The sequence below is a fragment of the Mus musculus genome, chromosome 14 (genome assembly GCF_000001635.26).
Source record: "Mus musculus strain C57BL/6J chromosome 14, GRCm38.p6 C57BL/6J".
NCBI classification, from domain to species: Eukaryota; Metazoa; Chordata; class Mammalia; order Rodentia; family Muridae; genus Mus; species Mus musculus.
Window position 1 is genome coordinate 123,309,342 of NC_000080.6, and position 23,153 is coordinate 123,332,494.

A 23,153-nucleotide genomic window follows, 5' to 3' on the forward strand; every position below is an offset into this window, starting at 1 on the left:
TAATAGCCAGAAGGTAGAAGTGCAAATGCCCATCACTAGATCCACAAGAACAAATTATGCTGTATTCATTCACACAGTAGACTAGCCAGAGCAAGGGATGGAGTACTGATATATAATATACATAGATGACCACTGTAAACACAGAAATACTAGGTTTAAAAAGACAGTCACAGAAGACAGTGTATTATATGATTCTATCCACATGAAGGTCTAGAACAGGAAATTACCAAGGAAATAGACTGGAGGTGGAACTGGGATGAAGGGATGTGGGGGGCAGTCAGTACATACATGGAGTCTTTCTGTAATGATATAAAAGTGACCATACTCTCTGGTTTAGAGCTCTGGACATGCCAAAAGCTATTCAGCAGCACACTGTAATAGGGTGAATTGTGCAGCATTTGACCTAGGTCTCAATAAAGAAGCTGTTAAAATAGTTTATAAAGGAAAAAAAAAGTTTTGATTCATTTTCTGTCCATTCTCCCTTTGGTTATTTTTGGCTAGGGTTATTTTTTGAGCCCAAACCTGAGTTTGAAAAAATTTTTGATCATCATTCAACTGTAAAATACATCATGGTTTTCCATTTCAATCATGCATTAGCATGCTACTCCTCCTCTCTGCATAATGATCTAGGAATTGTCTTAGTTTTCCTTCTTCCTTGTGGACCATGTCTCCATTATTCATGTGTGTGCAAGTTTGCCTGTGTGTAGAGTCCATAAGGTAACATCTGGTGTCTTTAATCATTCTTCTTGTTTTTTGAGATTTGGTCTGTAACAGAATGTGGAACTAAGCAAGTAGGCTCCTCAAGAAACCTCTAGGTCTTTTCTTATCTCTGCTTCCCCTGCTCTGGGATTATCAGTGCAGGATTTCTGTGCCTAGAATTTACATGAGAGTTAGGGTTTGAACCCAGGCCCTCATTTTCCATGGCGTGTACTTTACCAACCAAGTTTTTTCCCCAGCCCCTCACATCCTATTCTTTTCTCAGCTTAGTTGATGACATGATTACTTCCTTTTAGATCATCAGCGATATCCTTTAAAATAATAAGTACTACTTTGACCCAAGTAACAAAAATATGAAAAATAATGGGGAGGAAAATTTACCTGTATTTGCCCTGAGAAACACACAGTTGAATTTCTGCTGTATATTCTAGTCTTTTTTCCTATGCATACACGGGGTCATACAGTTTTTATCTTTCCATTCTTTTCAGCTAAAAATATACTGAAGTTATCTTTTCATATTCTTATCTATTCATCTACATCATTATTTTTAAAGGCTGCATTGTAGTATATTATATAGAGGCCCCACAATGCATTTGGCCTTACTGCCCTTTCCAGTTTTGTCTTTCTGAGCCACCTTTCATCACATAAGGCATCCTGGTAGCCTAGCTTAAAACACAGCATGTGGGGCCAAGGTGCCTCAAGGTGAATCAGTTTTCCTACATATTACATGGGTGGCCTGTTGCATGGCAGTTTCCTCCATTATCTTGAAGAAGGAGAAGGAGTCCCATGAGACTCAAGAGATAAACAAAGAATAGAAACCTGGAGTACTTTGTGTGCTCCTCTGCAACACACAAAGAAGTGAACTGTAATGGGAGGAGACAGGCTATCTCAGCTTCCGAGGGAAGATCTAGCTGAGATTTCTCAGACTGTTAAGCTATGCAGAGAGCTCCAGAGCTGTGGTTTTCTTGAGTTTTTGTTGAGGTGGACTTTGTGTTGATATAACTGCTTTTTAGTCATTTCTGTTCCTTGCTTGTAACTGGTCACTCATACTCCTGTTAGTGATCCCTGATAAAAAACTCACTGGTTCACCAAGTTGGACACTGGTGCAATCATTACTTTGGTTTGTCATTAGTTCCCTTTCTAGGGTGAATAGGTGTGTGTGTGTGTGTGTGTGTGTGTGTGTGTGTGTGTGTGCATTTTGCATCCCTCTCACTATATATTCCACAAAAAAATATTCTGTACTTGTTTTCCTCATTCATACTATATGGGTAACAAAACCAGTTACCCGTATAGTATGGTCTCAAACCTCATGTGTCTGTTTTGACCTGCCTCTGTTCTGTGACCAGTTGTCAGGTTTAGCATCCTTGTTATTCTACTTCCTCTGTTTGGGAGGGCCTTTTCCTCTTGGTGTAGATCTCCTCACTTCCCAAGCCATTCTATTGTGGTTGCTCCCAGTTGGAAGTCTTCCACACTGAAATAGGATGGCACATGACTTCCGTTCCTCATATTCTCTGTAAGTGCTGGCTTTATATTATGGTCACTTCAACATGAGACATGCATTCTGATGAGACAGAAAGTTCTATAAAACCACAGTGATTGCCTCTGATTTCCTGTTCTGTTGTACCTGTCACAGGCTTTAGATAAAAACCAAGATTTAGAAAATATTTATGCAAAACTTATCTCGGATTTCATTTATAAGGCTTTAGTGACTAAATTCTGGGTTCTACATTTGTCTGCACTGATCCAAAGACACCTGCTGTCAAGTTTCCTGAACAGAAGCAGAGAAAGAAGTGTTTATGTAACCATGAGAAAATAATAATTTTCCCCAATTAGAAACTATGCTCTGAACAACCAATCCTCATTCCCTTTAAGCTCCCTTTAAATGAGCCTAAATATTGGTACATCCAGCTTCTCTTTGGCCTTTTAGAAAAATGGGCTAGGCTGGTAAGATGCCCCAATATATAAATATACTTTTCTGAAGCCCCGATTCACCATGCAAGGGGAGAGCTGAACCTCAAAGGGTGTCTTCTGATCTCTATACCTAGGCATGGCTTATGTGCACCGGCTTATGACTCTCTCCCCCCCCTCTCTCTCTCTCTCTCTCTCTCTCTCTCTCTCCCTCTCTGCCTCTCTCTGTCTCTGTCTCTCTCTCATACACACTTGAAAATACAATAACAAATAAAATGTAAAAACTAGGTTTTTAAAAAGATGGACTGAAATTCTGAGACAGAATTGATGTTCTACTTTGACCACATGGTATTCTTGGATTTGGTCACCTACTCTAGAATCAGTAAAGATGTAAGGAGAAAGCACTTCTCATAACTATTCCACTCATCCTTATGGATGCTGCTGTACTGCACAATGGTTGTATCCTTAAGCTTCAGCTTCCCATAGACCTCATTGCTCCCTTCAAGATGAAAAAGGCATCTTTTCTGTTTGCTCTTCTACAGAGTGCTCTCCATCCCAGCCCCCACGAGTCATCAGCTTGGGCTGGGACTGGGTGTGAGTACATAATAGAACATCATGATACTCTGAGGCCATCATTAATATGGTGAGTCACCCAGGATTCCTACGAAGCTTCAACTTGAAATGTTGTTATTATCGTTCTGGCTTCTGCTCAGTGTGAGTCTAAAATAACTCTTGGTCCTTACATAAGCCTGTGGACAAATGCATCAGATCTTTATTAATTTCTTCATTTGATGTTACGGTGTATTATGACCTTTTTTCCTTGCAATGTCTTCTCAGGTTCATGGACGTGTCTGGAATGTCTCACTTTCTCTGACACATCTGAAATCTCTTATATCAATGTACCTTATAACATATTTTTTTCAGGACAAGACTCTGACTACTCTTGATAATAACCAGAGAACTTGTAGTTTTTAAAATATCACATTAGCCATATTTACTAAATAATTATAATGCCAAAGTTTAGTCCTACTAGGCCTTTGGGAAATACAGGTGTTAGTGGAATGAAAACATCGTCTTATTTGGATAAGAGAGAAAGTAATTTTGCTAGTTTATACACCAACAGTATTTGGCTTACTTTATTAATCTACTACTTGCAACATTAAACACAATAATTAAAAATAATCTCAAGAGAGGGACATGGGAAGTCAGAGCAGAGATGAGCTAACATTAATCAAACAATGTCACTTTATTTTCAATTAGATCTCATGAAACTATGTTTTCCAGACTTACTTTATACATGGTAAGGCTCTTTTCTTGGGAATATGGTTGGAATGATATGGGCCCAACGCCCTTTATGAAAGAGTTGGTACCATCCTCTTATCTGCCACCTAAGTGAAGAGCTAGTGAAGGGTAGATTCACCAGGAACTCAAGCACCCCTTTGGTCATCTGGAGAAGAGCTATGTAGCTTATCCAAAAAGCAATACATACACGTCATCATATAATGCTACCAGGATAGGAGGCCATTGTAGCTAATCTCCACTTATGGGCACTGACTGAAGAAAGAAGACACAGTGAGCTTATGTAAGGTCAGATCTTTGTTGGGAGCTTTGTAGGCTGTCATAAAGGGAATGCCTCTGATAGTGACTAGTGAATATGTAACACTGATTTTCTCATGGAGAGGATACCAAGAGTGAAAAGGGAGTAAAAAGGGTTATGGTTTCTCAGAGACAGGAGAGAGTATCCTGGGTGGTTTTAGTGTTGCGAGCCTTGCATGATCAGAGGGGAGGGATCAATTAAAGAGAAGATTCTGAAGCTCTTAATAGTAAACACCTTAAATCCTGGATGGACACGCCCATTTTCAGTGGCGGTGTGGTGATTGGCTCTAGGTCAGGAAGGAGGAGGGGCTTCTGAGATTGTATTTAGAATCTTACAGACCTTCTACCAGGAAGAGACATACTGTGTGCTTACAGCAAAAAAGGAATTTGTGGGGAGAGAGTAAAGGGGCTCCAGTCAGCTACTGGTATACATGCATTCCAAGCTATAGGCAGTTGGGAAAGATCTTACCCTTCTGATAATGTTGGGGTCGTTGCACTTGGCTAACTTTCCAGCAAAGAGCTGAACCCCAAAGCTTGCAAAAACAAGCATTAACGTCAACAACAGAATGGAGACCTGAAAGAAATTGATGGAAAAGTAAATCTCTTGGTGAAAATTAAGAACTGGTATAAACAGTGATTTAAAAAAAATTGTATTTAGATCCTATTGTGTAAAATTCATGTTTATTTGATTTTACAATGATATCTTCTAACTTCTCCACCATGGGCCACTCATTCATCTTAAAATGGCAAAAGGATAGAACTAACAACAGGTTTTACATTTTTAAAATAAAATTATACAACTTTCATGAAAGAGAATGAAATAAGGCATCTATATATGATTTTTAAAATTGGTACTTTTTTTTTAAGAACAAAGGAAAGTGTTAAAATTTTTCCTTTGTATTCCATTTGTCAATGGAGTCACTTCCTTACTAACTGAGCATAAATTGGAGAGATAGTAGCTTTGCTTTCTTGTGCACATGGACACTGATGATGAGGAAAAGTCTATGCACTATGATTCAATCTATTAATTGTCTTGGGCTCCCTCTGCTGGCTACTTTTTTTTTCCTTTTTTAAAATTTTATTTATTTATTTTTATTAGATATTTTCTTTTCTTTTTTTTTTATTACGTATTTTCTTCAATTACATTTCCAATGCTATCCCAAAAGCCCTCCTCCCCCCCCCCACTCCCCTACCCACCCATTCCCATATTTTGGCCCTGGCATTCCCCTGTACTGGGGCATATAACGTTTGCCTGACCAATGGGCCTCTCTTTCCAGTGATGGCTTTGTCTCAGCAGAGAAAAGAGGTAAAAGGTTAAATTTGCAGCTACCACATAATCAAACTTCAGGATAATCTAACCAGATGTTGTAAGTAATGTAAAGCTGTTCAGAGGCCTCCTCAGGAGAAAGACACAGTGAGATTCCCTTCCAAACCCTATCAGTGGTCCCAAGACTTGTGTAAGTGACTGCTTGGTGTGGTAATAGTGTCTTTTCCTTCTCATGAATTCATGTGAAAAGCCACAGAGATACAGTTTGTGCAAAGGAAACAGGGCATTTTAAACACATATTTAAAAGTATGAATAACTACACACTTTGGCAACATCACAACATAATGTCAAGGGCTTTCATAGTAACTAAAACGGCAGCTGAGCTAACACTGTTTCTAGAAAATAAGCTCTCAGCCATTCCCTGTTCCTCAGACGCAAGCAGGAATCATACATAATCAAAACAATTGTGTGATCACTCTTCTGGGGAGGTGGGAGATCTTTTTGAAATAGACTCTGAGCAACGAAACTCTTAATTTGTGTTTTATCTCCAGCCCTGTCCTTAGAAGAAATATCATATGCTACATTAACACATCCTATCATAACGTGATGCTTGCCCATTTGAAGATCATGTTTCTCCTTGAATCACATTTTAAGTGTTACGTGCTGCTTATCAAGGCTGTTGGAATTAAGGTATACCTATATGCTGTGTTTCTAAATGTTGTTTTGTTAATAGTTCTAAGATGGACAAATTCCATTTTCCATGCTCAACAGGACACCCAGAAATCAAAAGCAATATTTTTTCAAACTCATTCATGAATTAGATGGGATTGAATCATCTTATCCTTAATGTTTCAATGGAGAAGGGAAATTCCAGAGTAGAAATTGAGGTCAAGTATGGAATGAAAAAAATGTATCTTAGCTTTGGATTTGTCATGCATTGTATCTGTAGGTGTTCCTTAGAAAAAAGTAAATCAGAGCATCAGTGGGTGAATTTTCTGAATGAATTTTTCCTGTTTCCTTTCTAATACTCTGGCATTGAACAAAACTATGTAGGCTTGCCCTTGCTCTGCAAGCCTCACTTTACCCCCCAGTTAACAACATGACAGGACTAGATTGTCTCAAACATGAAGCAGGTGGGTGGCAGCTTCACGTACCAAAAATATTTCCTTGAAACCACTGAAAAGTTCTCGAACAACTTTCCTCATTTGGGGCACAAGTTTGAATATCCGAAGAGGTCTTAGGCACCGAAGAACCATCAGTAGCTGGGCTCCTGACTCGGCAGGTACATTTTGAGGCATCCAACAAAGAAATATCAAACTCACCTAGAGGAAGAAATAATCTTTGGAATTTATACTATCTCGTCTGCTGTATACATTTCCTTAGTGCTCATAAGCTGTGACCTTCCATTCAGCAGAGGTGCCATGAGTTACATGTGGAACAGATGCTCATAGGTGCATATACCATCTGCTAACCTCAAACAATGAGTATATTCTATGCCTGCAGAGAGTTGGCCTCTGGTGTATGGGGTGGTAGGTACCCATTCCATGCCTTTGTATCCCCACATATTCCACCTTGAGATGTATCTCACGACTCACTGAACTTTGACCACTCTTACACCATGACCATGATTCCTTTGATCAAGAATACTACTATTTTTATTGATGTTTATCAACATGCAACCTGCCACTCAAAGCAATTCTCCCTTTCCTACATTGAATTTATGAATTTTCTGAGTCCATCCCTGTAGTTTCCTAATTTAATTGAACAGAACACTTGATGGCTATCAGTGATAATCAGAATTGAGAAGAATTTGATATCAAGGGGATCAATAATTAATAACATGATTTATTTGACACAATTTTGCTTTACAAGAGCCATAAGAATTATGGGATGCAAGCTAGTTTGGTTCTTTAGATTTATTCATACATTCTCATTCATATATAAATCATGAGTTATTTTAACTATACCTGTAGATATTGTAATAACTTCTTATATAAATTATTTGTTTAGATTTCTGGTTAGATTTCATGTGCATACCCTTTATTTATATCTAATAGATCTAAAAATTTAGTTATGACAACTAGATCTCAGACATCTCACTCTTGTACCAGGGGATGTGGAAAACCATCACATTTTTTATATCTAGGAAAGAATAAAAATCTTACAAGATAGATAAATATGTCCATGACGCCACCAAAGTCCCTGATGACAGCAGTTGGAGTGAAAAACAAGCCATCTGCCATAATCTTCAGATTAAGCTCAATGCTCATGAATATTACAAACACATATTCTGCGATCTGAAATAGGAAATGGCACTTGGGTTGTGACAAAACAGCAAAAACAGGGCAGTATTTTACAACTGATCTGGGAGCTAAGATTTCTCCACAGTACCTGTAAAGTGGGTGCATGCATGACTCTTCGGAAGGGGGATTCGAACATCATAGAAATGCAAGAGCAGATGGTTACAGTGATCATGACCCAGTCCAGGTAGGTGACAAGTCCCAGCAAATCACTGCCAAAGAACAAGCATACTGAGAAATGAAGATGCTCCACCCAAGTCTACCAGAACCAGGGGTGATGGCTTTGGTGACTATCAACAAAACTGGTGTTTCTGAAAACAAGTTTCAATGGTATAGTTTAACTATATATTCTTTGGGTGTGATATGTGCTTGTGTTAATTACATGCTTGTATGTTCATGTGTGTGGTATGTGCACTCCAGTCTAGACATGTAAAGGTTTGAGGTAGGTGCTAGATTCTTTTCCACTTTGTATTCTTGAACCCGGGTCTCTCACCGAACTTTTATCTTCCCTCCAGTTCTAGGGTTATAAACACATGAGGCCATATCTGGCTCTTTAAATGTGGGTGCTGGGGTTTAAATAGGCCCTTGTGTTTGCATTAACCCTTGAAACAACTTTCCAGTCTAAATTTTTATATTTTTATGAAGGAGAAAATAGTATATTTGAAATTCAAATGCACAGGGAAGACAGAACTTGTCATGCTTACTAAAGTTGGTGGTACTTTGTATTTTTCACAGCTCCCGTGACAGGGTCTGTTTTGGATCTGTAAGAAAGAACAGCATATAAAATTCTTCAACACAAGAGTGTTAGTAATCACAAGCATCTCTCCATCTGAGCTTCTTTTTTTATAACTTCTATAACATGACTATTATGATGTATGGAACCGCACATTACTGTGGAAGGCAGAGAACACTGGGTAAAAGAACAATAAAAAGAATTCTCAAATTCTTAGTTTTGTATTGGAGACTCCAAGGATTTCTGACATGGCTTATCACAAAGTTAAACCTTGGCTTTAGTTTAAAATGCCAATTTAAGATGCATGTGTTACTAGTTTTAAGATGTTCTTCATAATTATTTGGCTAGATACTCCATAAATTACAGTCCTTCACTCTCTGTTTCACTGTGGTCCTATGTAAAAATTAATATGGCATTTCATGGGTGATGGATTCCTAAGGCTTAGTTTTAGAGATCCTGCAAGTGGTTGTCACTGAGGCTCCAGCAGTTTTTGTATGCGTGTTCCCAATTACAACTAGGTCTTCACCAGCCCATTCAGCTGTGTTTCCTGCAAAAGGAGAATTACACCACACCAAATGAAGTGGAGAATTAGTAATTAGATGTTAACATGTAGGCAGCAAAACAGGGTAATTCAAGATGAAAATTCCACTTGGGCATTGATCAACTTCTACTGTCTTTCTTCATCTGGTTGAATCTCAGGGAAGCTTTACAATTTTTGTTCTCTACTTTAAATAGTGAAGGCGTTTCTAGAACATCACTGGAACAGTTGAATGGTCAGGATGGAATCGGTCACATACTAGCTGGTGTCCTTGGGTAAAACCTTCAGCCTCCACAGACCTAAATGTCTTCCTTGGTTGGTAGGAAGGTGTATTAGTTACTTCCTCATGGCAGTGACTGACCACAGAAACTTAGGAAACGAAAGGCTCATGCAGGCTCACAGTTCAAGGGCATAGTTCATCATGGAGGGACACAGATTGCACCTGCAGTCAAGAAGCAGAGAATGATGAAAGCAAGTGCTCTGCTTGCCTCTTCCTTTTTATTCTGACTGGGATGTAATTCCATAAATGATGCCACCCACAGAGTGCATCTTCCTACCTCAGTTTACCCAACTAGAAGCCACCCCATATAGAAGCCTAGAGGTTTATTTCCATGGTGACTCTAAATTCCCACCAAGTTGACCACCAATATTAATTATCACAGGAGGGCATACAGGGTCACAGTCTCAAGGTCTCCTTAGTCCTGTGATGTTGGGACAGTTCATATTGGTTTCATCAAGATGCTGTAATTGTACTTAGAGATGGTGTAAGCTTTTGTGATTTGGTTATGGGGGCTGGAAGTCCAAGGCAGAAATGTCAGTAGTGTTGTGTCCTGAGTCTTCTGTGGTCAGGATCCATTCTAGGCCTCTCTACTTGCAATGCAGAGTATACTCACTTTACATGTCTTCACAGGGGCTTCCTCATTTTGGGTCTGTATCCAAACCCCTTCTTCTTAGAAAGGAGTGAAATACCAGATTATTACTAACTTGAGGACATCATTTTAATTTAGCTATCTCTTTAAAGGTCTTGTATCCAAACATCATCACATTTTTTTTTTGAGATACCAGAGGTATCCAACATATGCCACCAACCAAAGAGTACACATGGTAGGACTCATGGCTCTAGATGCATATGTAGCAGAGGATGGCCTTGTCGGTCATCAATGGGAGGAGAGGCCCTTGGTCCTGTGAAGGCTTTATGCCTCAGTGTAGGGGAATGCCAGGGCTAGGAAGCTGGAGTGAGTGGGTTGGTGAGCAGGGGGAGGGGAGAAGGAGATGGGGGGTTTTCGGAAGGGAAACCAGGAAAGGGAGTAACATTTGAAATGTAAATAAAGAAAATCTAATAAAAATTTGCATTTTAATTGGTGCAAAACGTATGCTTCAGATGATTAGAGAGGGCTGAAGAAATGTGGCACACTCAAGATGATAGATACTCTTGTTCAATTCTACAGAAAGATATTGACAAAGGTTTGGAGAATAACATAGATTTTTGTTTGCTTGCTTGCTTGTGTTTTGCTAAAATTACAATGCTTATCATGTATATACATTGTAATAATATCATACCCTTTAGTATTCTCATATATACATATGAATGTTGCCCAACAAATATGAGAGAAAAAGCTCTGCTCAAAGCTCTGCTCATATATAAACAAAAAATATATATAATCCAGAAAGTACTTTTCGTGATAGAGAATTACAAGCAAGTATAAAAATCACCCAATCAATGTTTTAATACAATGGAGCTGAGATTTAAATTTTCAGGTTGGAAATAAATTGAAGACTTATTTCCTGGAAAAAAAAGGATTCCAACATATGAATTTTTTTAGAAACTATTGAGCATTCAACAGATAATGATATTATATGATATTAATTATTAACAAAGGGCATGCAAGTACCTAAGTGAATGGCAGGGAAAGAAAGACATATGCGGAAAGTGTAGAACATTTTATAATTTCTCCATGCTTTGTGTGTGTGTAGTGCACTTGTGTGGATCCACTTAAGCAGGTGGAAACCTAAGTTGAACTTCTTGTCATTCTTGGGGAGCCATCCACCTTGTAGTTTGATACAGAACTTTTCACTGGGACCTGAGGCTCACCAATTGGTCTAAGACTGATGGCCTGTGAGGCCCAAGGAGCTAGTTGCCTCTCTCTACCACCCTAGTGTTGGTGTTACAAGCACTCACACCATCATGCTCAGCTCTTTACATGATGCTGAAGATTAAATTTAGGTTTACAACCTCAGGCTGCTAAAACTTCATCCAGGGAGTTATCTACACTAGACAAAATTCCTTTTATCGGCTGATTGACTATAGTTGGCTTAGGTTCTGCACAAATGCAGCATCCCCCTGCATTACCCAACCAGAGGCTCTTACCCATTTCTTTCATACTTTTTAGGTAGAGAGAGTGGCTAGTGGATTTTCTTGTCATAACAACTAGTAATACAAACAATAGATAACATTTTCTTTCCACTTTGTTCTAGAATAAATCTTTTCATCAGAAAGTGCAAGTCTGACAGAAGCTTTGAACAATATCCTTCACCATGTCATTTTTTTCCTTCCGTTTAAGTCTTTCAAAGGAAAATTGAGACTTAGTAATACTGACATACACAATTGTCAAACATGTACTAACACACACAGCTGTTAAATGCTTTATCAATGGGAGTTACCTGCTTGAAACCTTTATTTTCCACCTGGTCAGACTCAGCAAAGAGGCGCAGGATGATTAATTAGCCCATGGTTTATTTTATGACCCCATTAAGACTACACTGTCCTTTCGTCTTCCTGTGACAAACACCCTGCTGTTCACAGGACTCAGGACAAATACCTGGTCGGAGTGTGGTTAAGCGGCCCATACTTACGCATTGAAGCGTGCTCGAACCACCACGCGGCAGAAGTTTCTGAACCTGTGCTCCCGCCCCACGATGAAGAGAGGCTTGTCAAAGTATGGGTGGTTCTCCCGCAGTTCCTCTTCTTGCACCTTCCTTCAAGGGGACATTTATGGAATGAGAAAAAGCCCACGGAAAAGAGCCAGTCTTAAATGAGAACCTCAGGACACAACCAGTACCTTTTCATCTCGGCTTGTTCCTTCTTCTCCTGAATCATTTTTATTTCACTGTCTTCTCTTTGTGCATTTCTGTAGCGCACTGTATTTGAATGCTAGAAATAAAAGGTGTATGTACAGTGAAAGATTTTTAAAGACCTAAAAGACTGTTTTTTTTTAAATTAAAATCAGCATTGCTCTTTATATATGCACACTATATGTAGACTATAACACATGTGATAGCTATAACCTTTATATATAAAATGTTTCATTTGCATATAGTTTAATAGCCATGAGCATCTTGATAACTGAGTTTTCCCTCTAAAATGTAAAATGCTTAGGATAGATATACTTATTGAAATTTCATGCTGTGCCAGGCCCTACCATACTGCTGATATTATGACAAGGATAGAAAGATTTAAAAATTAGAATAAACAAGAGTGTTAGAGGATGTGTAGTATTGAGGCTGTAGTTCATTTGGTGGAGTTCTTTCTTAGCATGCAAAAAGCCCCAGAAATGTGTAAGCTCAACATGGTGGTACACTGTGCCAGAGGCTTAGAAATTCAAAGTAATCCTCAGGTACATAGTGAGTTTTAGATCAACCTTGCCTACATGATTCTCTTTGTGGAGTTGTGTCCCAACACAGATGTCCAAAAACATGTTCTTTCTGGACTGTGTACATTTATATTGGGACACTCAAAGCAAAGAACCAGGATCAATGATCAATGTTCTTACTAGATTCTTTTTTAATTCTTTTATATATTCCTTTTAAATTTTATCCCCTCCCCCACCCCTATGTTTCTATGAGGGTGCTCCCCCACCCACTCCCTCACCCACTCTCCCACCCACTCCTGCCTCAGTGCCCTAGCATTACCCTACATTGGGGCATTAAGCCTTCACAGGACAAAGGGGCTACTCTCCCATTGATGCCAGATATGGCAATCCTCTGCTTCATATTTAGCTGGAGCCATAGGTCCCTCCATGTGTACTCTTTGCTTGGTGGTTTATTTCTTGGGACCTTTGGGGCGTCTGGTTGGTTGATATTGTTATTCTTCCTATGGGGTTGCAAACCTGTTTTGCTCCTTCAGTAAGTAGTCTGTATATTTCTATTGGACCACTCAAAGGAAAGAACCAGGAAGCAATAAACACTACCCAAACAACAACAACAACATGGAATACGAGAGTAGATTATATAAATACAACCCACAGCGCCCATTTAGTGTTGAGTATATGTCTATGATTTTGGAGCTGAACACTTGAGAGTGGATAATTAGGGGCATCATCCCTGGAGGAGACAGGCTCTCTGTCTCTCAGCAGTCATTGATTGCTTATAGATTCTTCATCTAGGTATGGGGCTTTGAGAAATTTCTCCAATTCATGTTGGCATGTCAACTGATATTTTACTCAGGTCTTGTTTATGCTACCTCATAAACAAGGTGAGTTTCACTGGTGTTGTTTTTCTGTCCAATATAGAAGACACAATCTCACAACAGACACCACAGTCCTGTCTTTTACAACCTTTCTGCCCCATCTTCTGCAATGTTCCCTGCATCTTAGGTGTAGTAGTTATGTTGTAGATGTATGAGCTGCAGCCAGGAACTCAAAGCCAGTTGTTCTCTGAATTTTGTGCTATTCTTTTTAGCTGAGGCATGTTCTGTGCATAGTATGTCTATATTTTTGCAGCTCATGGTCTATTTTTTAGTACTTGGCTGAAGAAATTTGCTTTCTGAATGTCCTGATTCGTCATTATAGGGACACATTTAAAGATGATAGAGAAACTCAGGCATGGGAACTGTTAAAGCAATCATTTACATATAGAGTCATAATCAGGTTTCCAAAATCCAAAACATAGCTTAGAACTCACGTCTTGAGTTAAAGTTTCAAGAGATTTCCCCCTGCTGATCCTCTGGCTGTTGGATCCATGTCTTAGTGACCTAGAACAACCACAGTCAACTTGTCAAAGCATCTAAAGACAAAGTTTTCACTTGTAATCAATAATCATGAGTAAAAGACTAATTTTTCTGATATATCAGAAATGACTTATTCCTTTGTAAAGCAAAAGCTTATGGTGTATCCACGCCTCTTTGATCCTATCTAACAAGATTTCAGATTTTTGTTCTTTCTGATCTTAAAAGTGAGACTTTGGCTATCACCAAGGAAAGAATCTTTGAAGTAAAGATTTTTAAATCTTTGAATCATGTAGGGAATTTCTTTATTGTTACCACCAGCAGTTGGAACCTAGGTCCTCACCATGCCTGCTTGCCAACAAGGGTAGAGGCCCAGGCTTTGTACTGAGGCACTCTTGTAAAATCCTTTCCTGGATGTCTTTGGAGTTCATCTTCCTGGAGTATTTACCTGCGCTCCTGGCGGATGTGATGCTGCACGCTGAGGATCGACCTCTCCTTTGCTGGCTGCCCCTCGAATGATCCGCTCAGCATGCGCTGTCGAGTGCAAGCTCTAGTAGAAGAAAGAAACCCTAGATAAATGCATGGTTTGTGCATTTGGGATGAATAATACATCACTGCTCATGGCTCTTATTAATTTTAAGGAAATACCAGTGATAAGGCAAAATAACACATAAAGGAAAATGACCTTAAAGGCTTTGTGTCAGAAACACAAAGCAGAAGTCCAAGACCAAGAGGAGCTGGAAGATAAACAGAAAGCACACCCTCCCCCTTGCCCTTGGTAAGCTTTCTATAAGGCTCTGTCAGCAGCAGGGTCTCTATGAGCTCCCCCAGGAAGGTTTGCTTTTATTTCTTTCCACCTGGATCCTAGAATGATGGACCCTCAAAAGCTGTTTGAATCCACCTAGTGCTGCCTATATGTACAATGTGTGTAGGGTTATCTACTAGAGAATGGGTAGCTTTTTTGGGTCCATATTTCTGAGCAAAGCTTACTGTCCTTCTCTCAGCAGCCATCAATTGCCAGTAGTTTCTCAGCTAGGGATAGAAGTTCATGAGGCCCTCCCCATCTACACTAGGATTGTAGTTGGCTTGCTACTGTGTATATCTTTGTAGTATTCTTATACTTATAATGTTATAATAAATCATAAAGAAATGTATTTTAAAATGCTTCTTGGCTATACATAAATTTTACATTTTAAAAAGTGAAAACAATTTTGCGTACTGAGAGGATATATTTGTGTGCTTTCATATAGAAAATTTTACCATATATTTATTGATTGATTGGTTGATTTATTCACTTTATATCCTGGTAGCAGCCCCCTCCTCCTCTCCTCCCAGTCACATTCTCACAAATCCCCCCCTTACTTCCTCTGTGTAGGTCTTGTACATACATTTCCAGCTGCTGTAAGTTCATATGTGCAATGGCCCTGTCATGTCATAAAAATATTGTTTTGTTGAAGCCATCCACTATTTATGGTTTTTACACTTTTCTGCCCCCTCTTCCACAATGCTGTCCAAAATTTGATGAGACTGGGGAGCTACTCAGAAATGAGGATGGAATTCAGACCCCAGAAATCACATAAAATGCCAGCCAAGTTGGCATGGCAACCCAACTCTAGTTCTAGGTCTCAGGAGGTAGAGATGTAATCTTTTATATACATGTACACACATATGTATATACATGCACCTATATACACATGTTCACTCATACACTCAAACTTCAATGCATGTGCAACAACACACATACAATAAAAATGCTCTTGATACAGAAGGAAGATAATCATAGTGTATATCCTTAGGGGAGGTGTCTCACAAATCCAATTGAATGTATATGTATTACTAAAGAAAAGGGCCAAAGATTCCTGCTATTACTTTAGTAAGGAGCAGAGATCACTGTGGAGATATACCCAAGCTGACATTTTAGCACACAAGGGATCTGTGGAATGGTAGACGGAAGTTGTATTCATTTCTAGAACTACAGTGATACTGCATAAGAAGATGTGTTTCTAGGTTCAGTTAAGTTAACAAAAGTTAAGCAAAGTCTCCAATATCTAGAGTGAGTTTTTGAAAGATAGACGGAAAGCATGAGGACATTTTAGAATACATATTTAGAGTATAAGTGATGTTCTCCCTTAGATGTCTAGACGCCCAGAAATCTGTGGCTTATTTACTTATTGTGTGCAGCTTATTCCAATTTATTGAGCACTATCTTTGTTTAAGGGTTAAAAAAATAATACCATCTTTAAAATACAACCTTGCTTGCTGTCTTGGAGCTTTTTAGTTTTAATAGAATCCTGCCATTATACTTGGGTGAGAAGATATTCCTTCATAAAACTTCAAATGCATTTACTGTAATATGCCCCAACAAATGCCTTTACTCAGATGCGTATTTTACAGTCTGCTAAAAAAATATGAGCTCTTAGTTTTCAGCTAGCAAAGGCTGGCTTTTACCTATAGTTTCTTAATTCAAATGCCATAGTTATGCCCAATGAAAGAAATGTGATGTCAGAGCATTTAGTTAAACAAGAGGCTCAACTAAAGAGTGATGATGGGGAGTGGGGAGAGGTCAAATGCAAAAGTTTAACCTTTAGCCACTGTCATGAAACTTTACTCTTTTATTGTGACACTCATCCCCTGCCTAAGTCATTGAGACCTATGGGCCCAAAGTACAAAACATATCCAGCCTAATTAAAACATGTCTGATTGAATTGAGGGGCCTTCTATAAAGGAAATAGAAAAATGCAATAGTCTCTGGCTTAGCATTATAAGAATTGTAGGTTATGTGTCCAATAGGCCAGGCTGAAAATGGACACACTTTCTGGAAAATGTGTTGCCATTGTGCCTGCTGATTGCAGGCCTTGGTAGCCTCTGCAAAGCATACTGTGTCCTCTCTTACTGTTCAGAGCAGCCAAGTCTCCATGGAGTCCATGGTGCCCAACTACTGTGGCTCCCTTTTTTCTCTTCTCCCAACAATACTGCTAAAGTCTAATACAGTGTCTTAGTTAGGGTTTCCATTGATGTGAAGCACCATAATCAATGCCAATGCAACTCTTATAAGAGACAACACACAACATTTAATTGGGGCTGGGTTACAGTTTTGGAGGTTTAGTCCATTATCATCATGACAGGAAGCATAGCAGCAGGCAGGCAGACAGACATAGTACTGGAAGAACTGAGAGTTCTTTCTATATCTTGATTCAAAGCCAGCCAGAAGAAGACTATCTCTTCCACCCTTGGTCGAGTTTAAGCATTATCTCAAAGCCCTCCCCGACAGTGATGCAGTTCCTACAAGGCCACACCTACTCCAACAAGGCCATACTTCAAAATAGTACTCCTTCCCATGGGCCAAGCATATTCAACCCACCACAGAGTGACAGGAAAGATAGTCCCTTTTACTTTTTGTCTTTTTTTTTTTCATTTTTTATTAGGTATTTAGCTCATTTACATTTCCAATGCTATACCAAAAGTCCCCCATACCCACCCACCCCCACTCCCCTACCCACCCACTCCCCCTTTTTGGCCCTGGCGTTCCCCTGTACTGGGGCATATAAAGATTGCGTGTCCAATGGGCCTCTCTTTCCAGTGATGGCCGACTAGGCCATCTTTTGATACATATGCAGCTAGAGACACAAGCTCTGGAGGGTACTGGTTAGTTCATAATGTTGTTCCACCTATAGGGTTGCAGATCCCTTTAGCTCCTTGGGTACTTTCTCTAGCTCCTCCATTGGGAGCCCTGTGATCCATCCATTAGCTGACTGTGAGCATCCACATCTGTGTTTGCTAGGCCCCGGAATAGTCTCACAAGAGACAGCTACATCTGGGTCCTTTCAATAAAATCTTGCTAGTGTATGCAATGGTGTCAGCGTTTGGATGCTGATTATGGGGTGGATCCCTGGATATGGCAGTCTCTACATGGTCCATCCTTTCATCTCAGCTCCAAACTTTGTCTCTGTAACTCCTTCCATGGGTGTTTTGTTCCCAATTCTAAGGAGGGGCATAGTGTCCACACTTCAGTCTTCATTCTTCTTGAGTTTCATGTGTTTAGCAAATTGTATCTTATATCTTGGGTATCCTAGGTTTGGGGCTAATATCCACTTATCAGTGAGTACATATTGTGTGAGTTCCTTTGTGAATGTGTTACCTCACTCAGGATGATGCCCTCCAGGTCCATCCATTTGGCTAGGAATTTCATAAATTCATTCTTTTTAATAGCTGAGTAGTACTCCATTGTGTAGATGTACCACATTTTCTGTATCCATTCCTCTGTTGAGGGGCATCTGGGTTCTTTCCAGCTTCTGGCTATTATAAATAAGGCCAACATCAAAGTAAATGGAGAGAAGCTGGAAGCAATCCCACTAAAATCAGGGACTAGACAAGGCTGCCCACTTTCTCCCTACCTTTTCAACATAGTACTTGAAGTATTAGCCAGAGCAATTCGACAACAAAAGGAGATCAAGGGGATACAAATTGGAAAAGAGGAAGTCAAAATATCACTTTTTGCAGATGATATGATAGTATATATAAGTGACCCTAAAAATTCTACCAGAGAACTCCTAAACCTGATAAACAGCTTAGGTGAAGTAGCTGGATATAAAATAAACTCAAACAAGTCAATGGCCTTTCTCTATACAAAGAATAAACAGGCTGAGAAAGAAATTAGGGAAACAACACCCTTCTCAATAGTCACAAATAATATAAAATATCTTGGCGTGACTCTCACTAAGGAAGTGAAAGATCTGTATGATAAAAACTTCAAATCTCTGAAGAAAGAAATTAAAGAAGATCTCAGAAGATGGAAAGATCTCCCATGCTCATGGATTGGCAGGATCAACATTGTAAAAATGGCTATCTTGCCAAAAGCAATCTACAGATTCAATGCAATCCCCATCAAAATTCCAACTCAATTCTTCAACGAATTAGAAGGAGCAATTTGCAAATTCATCTGGAATAACAAAAAACCTAGGATAGCAAAAAGTCTTCTCAAGGATAAAAGAACCTCTGGTGGAATCACCATGCCTGACCTAAAGCTTTACTACAGAGCAATTGTGATAAAAACTGCATGGTACTGGTATAGAGACAGACAAGTAGACCAATGGAACAGAATTGAAGACCCAGAAATGAACCCACACACCTATGGTCACTTGATCTTCGACAAGGGAGCTAAAACCATCCAGTGGAAGAAAGAGCATTTTCAACAATTGGTGCTGGCACAACTGGTTGTTATCGTGTAGAAGAATGAGAATCGATCCATACTTATCTCCTTGTACTAAGGTCAAATCTAAGTGGATCAAGGAACTTCACATAAAACCAGAGACACTGAAACTTATAGAGGAGAAAGTGGGGAAAAGCCTTGAAGATATGGGCACAGGGGAAAAATTCCTGAACAGAACAGCAATGGCTTGTGCTGTAAGATCGAGAATTGACAAATGGGACCTAATGAAACTCCAAAGTTTCTGCAAGGCAAAAGACACCGTCAATAAGACAAAAAGACCACCAACAGATTGGGAAAGGATCTTTACCTATCCTAAATCAGATAGGGGACTAATATCCAACATATATAAAGAACTCAAGAAGGTGGACTTCAGAAAATCAAATAACCCCATTAAAAAATGGAGCTCAGAACTGAACAAAGAATTCTCACCTGAGGAATACCGAATGGCAGAGAAACATCTTTTTGTCTTTTGACTCATTTATTTCTCTCTGATTTTAAGGAATTAAGACAATTTTATTGGAAGAGACTGGAGTTTTATCACTGGTGAGAATTTTGGTCTCTGGATGATTCATACAGTGAACGTGGATGTTGGTTTTCAATTCCATTTGCAAACAAAACCTTTGCTCAAAAGGGTTAGAGTAGCCAAACCTTTGCTTTTCTTTTACCAAATCCCCCCTGTGTTGTTCACAGTAGTATTTACTAAGAAAGAATTAAATGACCAGTAACTATGAATTTCTTATTAAGAAGCAGCTTAACTTAAAACACATGAAGTCAAGAGATCTTTTGGAACCCAGCATCAGCTGACTGGCTTTTGGTTCTTCAGTGGAACGTCTTCATCTGAGTGAGAGTTCCTGTGCCCTGAGAAGAAGAGCTTCCTGGTTCTATGGCTCCCACATACTATGAGCACAATGAGACCAGACTCATATAACCCATGTTACCCTCCCCATCATCCAACCAGCATTGAGAGGTTACCTTCAGCACTCCAGTGTCTGTGCATTGCTACCCCTAACTCTCTCTCTTTGGTTGGTCTGCCCAGTGGTGCCTCCTCTACACCTGTGTAAAATTAAAATTAACCTCTCCCCACTCCCCATCATCACTCTTTAGTTGAGCCTCTTGCTTAACTAAATGCTCTGACATCACATTTCTTTCATTGGGCATGACTATGGCATTTGAATTAAGAAACTATAGGTAAAAGCCAGCCTTTGCTAGCTGAAAACTAAGAGCTCATATTGTTTTTAGCAGACTGTAAAATACGCATCTGAGTAAAGGCATTTGTTGGGGGCATATTACAGTAAGTGCATTTGATGTTTTATGAAGGAATATCTTCTCACCCAAGTATAATGGCAGGATTCTATTAAAACTGAAAAGCCACACTCTTTTCAAGGCATGCTCTTCCATGGCTTATAAAGTCTACTTGTCTTTCAGCATTGTATCATAGGAAACAGGTGAGGATACAGATGACATGATTTCTTTGTAGATATATTAGTTCATCTAAAAGCACATAGAAACCCCCAATTTTATTTTACAACAAGAACAGAGGCCAAACTAATGGGTGTAGGAAGACCTTGTGATAGAAAGAGATGACTCTGGAACAGAAGGTGGAGTAAGAACTCAGAGATGGAAAAACAACAAGAAGAACAGCACTTTGGTTCCAAGACCACTTGCATAAAGAAACAGGCCAGAAAGAATGTCATGTTAGCATGTTTTTTTATACAACAAACAGATTCACACTTAAACTGTGCCACATTTGTTGGACATGTAAAAGGTCTTACTATTTTGGAAAACAGTATTACCTGGAAAATGATGTTTCTATCAATTGGAAATAGAAAGATGGAGGATGTTTTACTCAGTTTCCATCCTGTTATTTAGTCTCGATCCCTGGCCCATGGTGAGTACCACCTAAGTTCAGGGTAGGTTTTCATACTTTTGTTATTAGTTCCTAAAATTGTTTACACAGACACAACCAAACGTCTGTTTTCTAGATAATTCTAAGTCTCGTCTAATTGACAATCAATCAAGGTAAAACATAACTCAGTGGTTCTGATCAAGAATCTCAATTTATCTTGTGTGGATCTGACTCCTATTTACAATGATGTGAATGGCAAAGAATACTCCATCGGTCTAAGTGCATGCAGGTTTGTCAGAGACCCAAGGCTAGAGAATTAGCTATGGTAAGTCATAAAATATACTGTTCAAATTTCTAACTCTGAAGTCATTTGTAATGTAGCAAATAGGTATCTAATATAGTTATTTCCACTGTGCAAAACCCTTCAACTTCCTATTGTTTTTCAGAAAAAGATGAACTGGAAAATTCAGTGTGACTTCCAAAGACTTATTGGTCTCCTCCTTTCTTTTCTTATTTTTTTACCAGAAGATATTCCATTGTCTCATACCATTCTCTTTGGTCATTCAGATCAATACATAGACCACACTCCCAAGGCTCTACCTCAGCAAGCAAGGTTGTATTTTAAAGTTGGTATTATTTTTTTTAACCCTTGAACAAAGATAGTGCTCCATAAATACTTGATGAATGAACCTTGAAATGCTTCAAAGACCAAATATTTTTATATGACCCCTTCATACTTGTGAATAATGAAAGTCATTACAAATAAAATTAAATAGATTGCTTTATAGGTACTGTTAAAGGAGTTATAATCAACTTTATTTCAAGTTGGAATAAGACGACCAGACAGTAATAAGAAAAGGAACACCTCAGATATTGGTTCTCACAAATAGAAAATTTGTTTTTAATCTGTGTTGTCTGTGCAAACTGATGGAGGAGCATGAATGTGGATATGAAATTGAGACTCTAAGAGCTGTACTCATTTTAATCTCTCAACCTGAAAATAGGTCTATCACTGGAAACTGAATCTCCATGTATCTCATCTTTCAGGAATTTGTTGGCAAGCAAAGGACTCAAGAATTCAGGAGTGTCTACCCATAACCTGACAAATGGATCTGCACATTAAAGGGATGGATGTCCTTTAATGACAAGTTATAATTTGTCATTTTAAAATTTTCACTAGTCTTTATGTGTTGGGATCATTGAAGGATACAAGGAAAATAGTCTCAGAAAGAAAATGTCCATTTACTTGCTGTTTAGAGAAAAAGCACAGCTGATCATATAGAGAAAGCAATTTGGTCTTCAAACACAGTCTCTATTTCTTTGAGGAATTATGAGATAGAGTGGAAGAGCCAAGGTCTTCAGTATCTTGCCTGCATCTTTCTCTAATAGAAAATTTGAGAATGCTGTGCAGTTTTCTGGGTGAATTGGTGGAAAACCATGCAAACAAAGATGTTCTTAGAAAGTCCATCTAGTGGCTTAATATTAACAACAACAAAACAACAACAACAACAAAAACCCCAAGCCTGCCTGGCTTCTGAAAGTGAGAGGCACAAGGCTCTGTCTAGTGAAAAATAATGAAGTCTTTTGTCTTGTGTGAGTGAGGAGACCCGCCATTATGCAGGCCTATGTAATCTCTTTATTCCTGTTCCCTGGAGGAGAATTATAGAGAGGCATTTTCCTTTTCCCAGTTGGGGTTAATGTTATGCCCTCTCTACCTTTGAAAGTAAAACAAGATGAGGACCCCTGATGATGACTCAAATGTGGGAATATTCCTCAGCAAACACACATTCCCAGTTGCAAAAATATTACCCCTGGTTTCTTGCCAAGCCTTTGAAAAAAACATATGAAAGATTGATTCTTTTCCCCCCTCCCCACATTGCCTTTGTGGTGTGGAATTTCAAATGCCCCTTATATGACAGCCACATATATAATCTTTTCTAGGAACAGAGAATCGTGTCTTAAGAGATCTCTATTTTTCTTGACATTTATCCACCAAAAATATTTTTAAATTGGCCCAAAGATGATGAGTATAAGAGGGATCTTTGGAGTTTTATTAGCTTTTAAACACCACTAGTTGTTTATAGACACAGTAGCAGG

The 23,153-nt window shown here is 39.0% G+C and overlaps 1 protein-coding gene across 7 annotated transcripts in view; it reads right to left on the bottom strand.

The window, feature by feature from the left end:
• The window catches only part of Nalcn (sodium leak channel, non-selective), a 351,653-nt gene that overhangs the window by 33,664 nt on the left and 294,836 nt on the right, over positions 1 to 23,153 (bottom strand). For all 7 annotated transcript variants that reach the window (XM_011245094.3, XM_030247866.1, XM_017316063.2 and 4 more), the window contains 9 exons: positions 14,450 to 14,551; positions 13,959 to 14,028; positions 12,119 to 12,210; positions 11,913 to 12,035; positions 8,493 to 8,549; positions 7,880 to 8,000; positions 7,654 to 7,785; positions 6,643 to 6,810; positions 4,691 to 4,795 (listed from right to left, as the gene is read on the bottom strand). In XM_011245094.3, the coding sequence (XP_011243396.1) occupies positions 4,691 to 4,795; positions 6,643 to 6,810; positions 7,654 to 7,785; positions 7,880 to 8,000; positions 8,493 to 8,549; positions 11,913 to 12,035; positions 12,119 to 12,210; positions 13,959 to 14,028; positions 14,450 to 14,551 (970 nt within the window). The remainder of the gene's footprint in view (positions 1 to 4,690; positions 4,796 to 6,642; positions 6,811 to 7,653; positions 7,786 to 7,879; positions 8,001 to 8,492; positions 8,550 to 11,912; positions 12,036 to 12,118; positions 12,211 to 13,958; positions 14,029 to 14,449; positions 14,552 to 23,153) is intronic.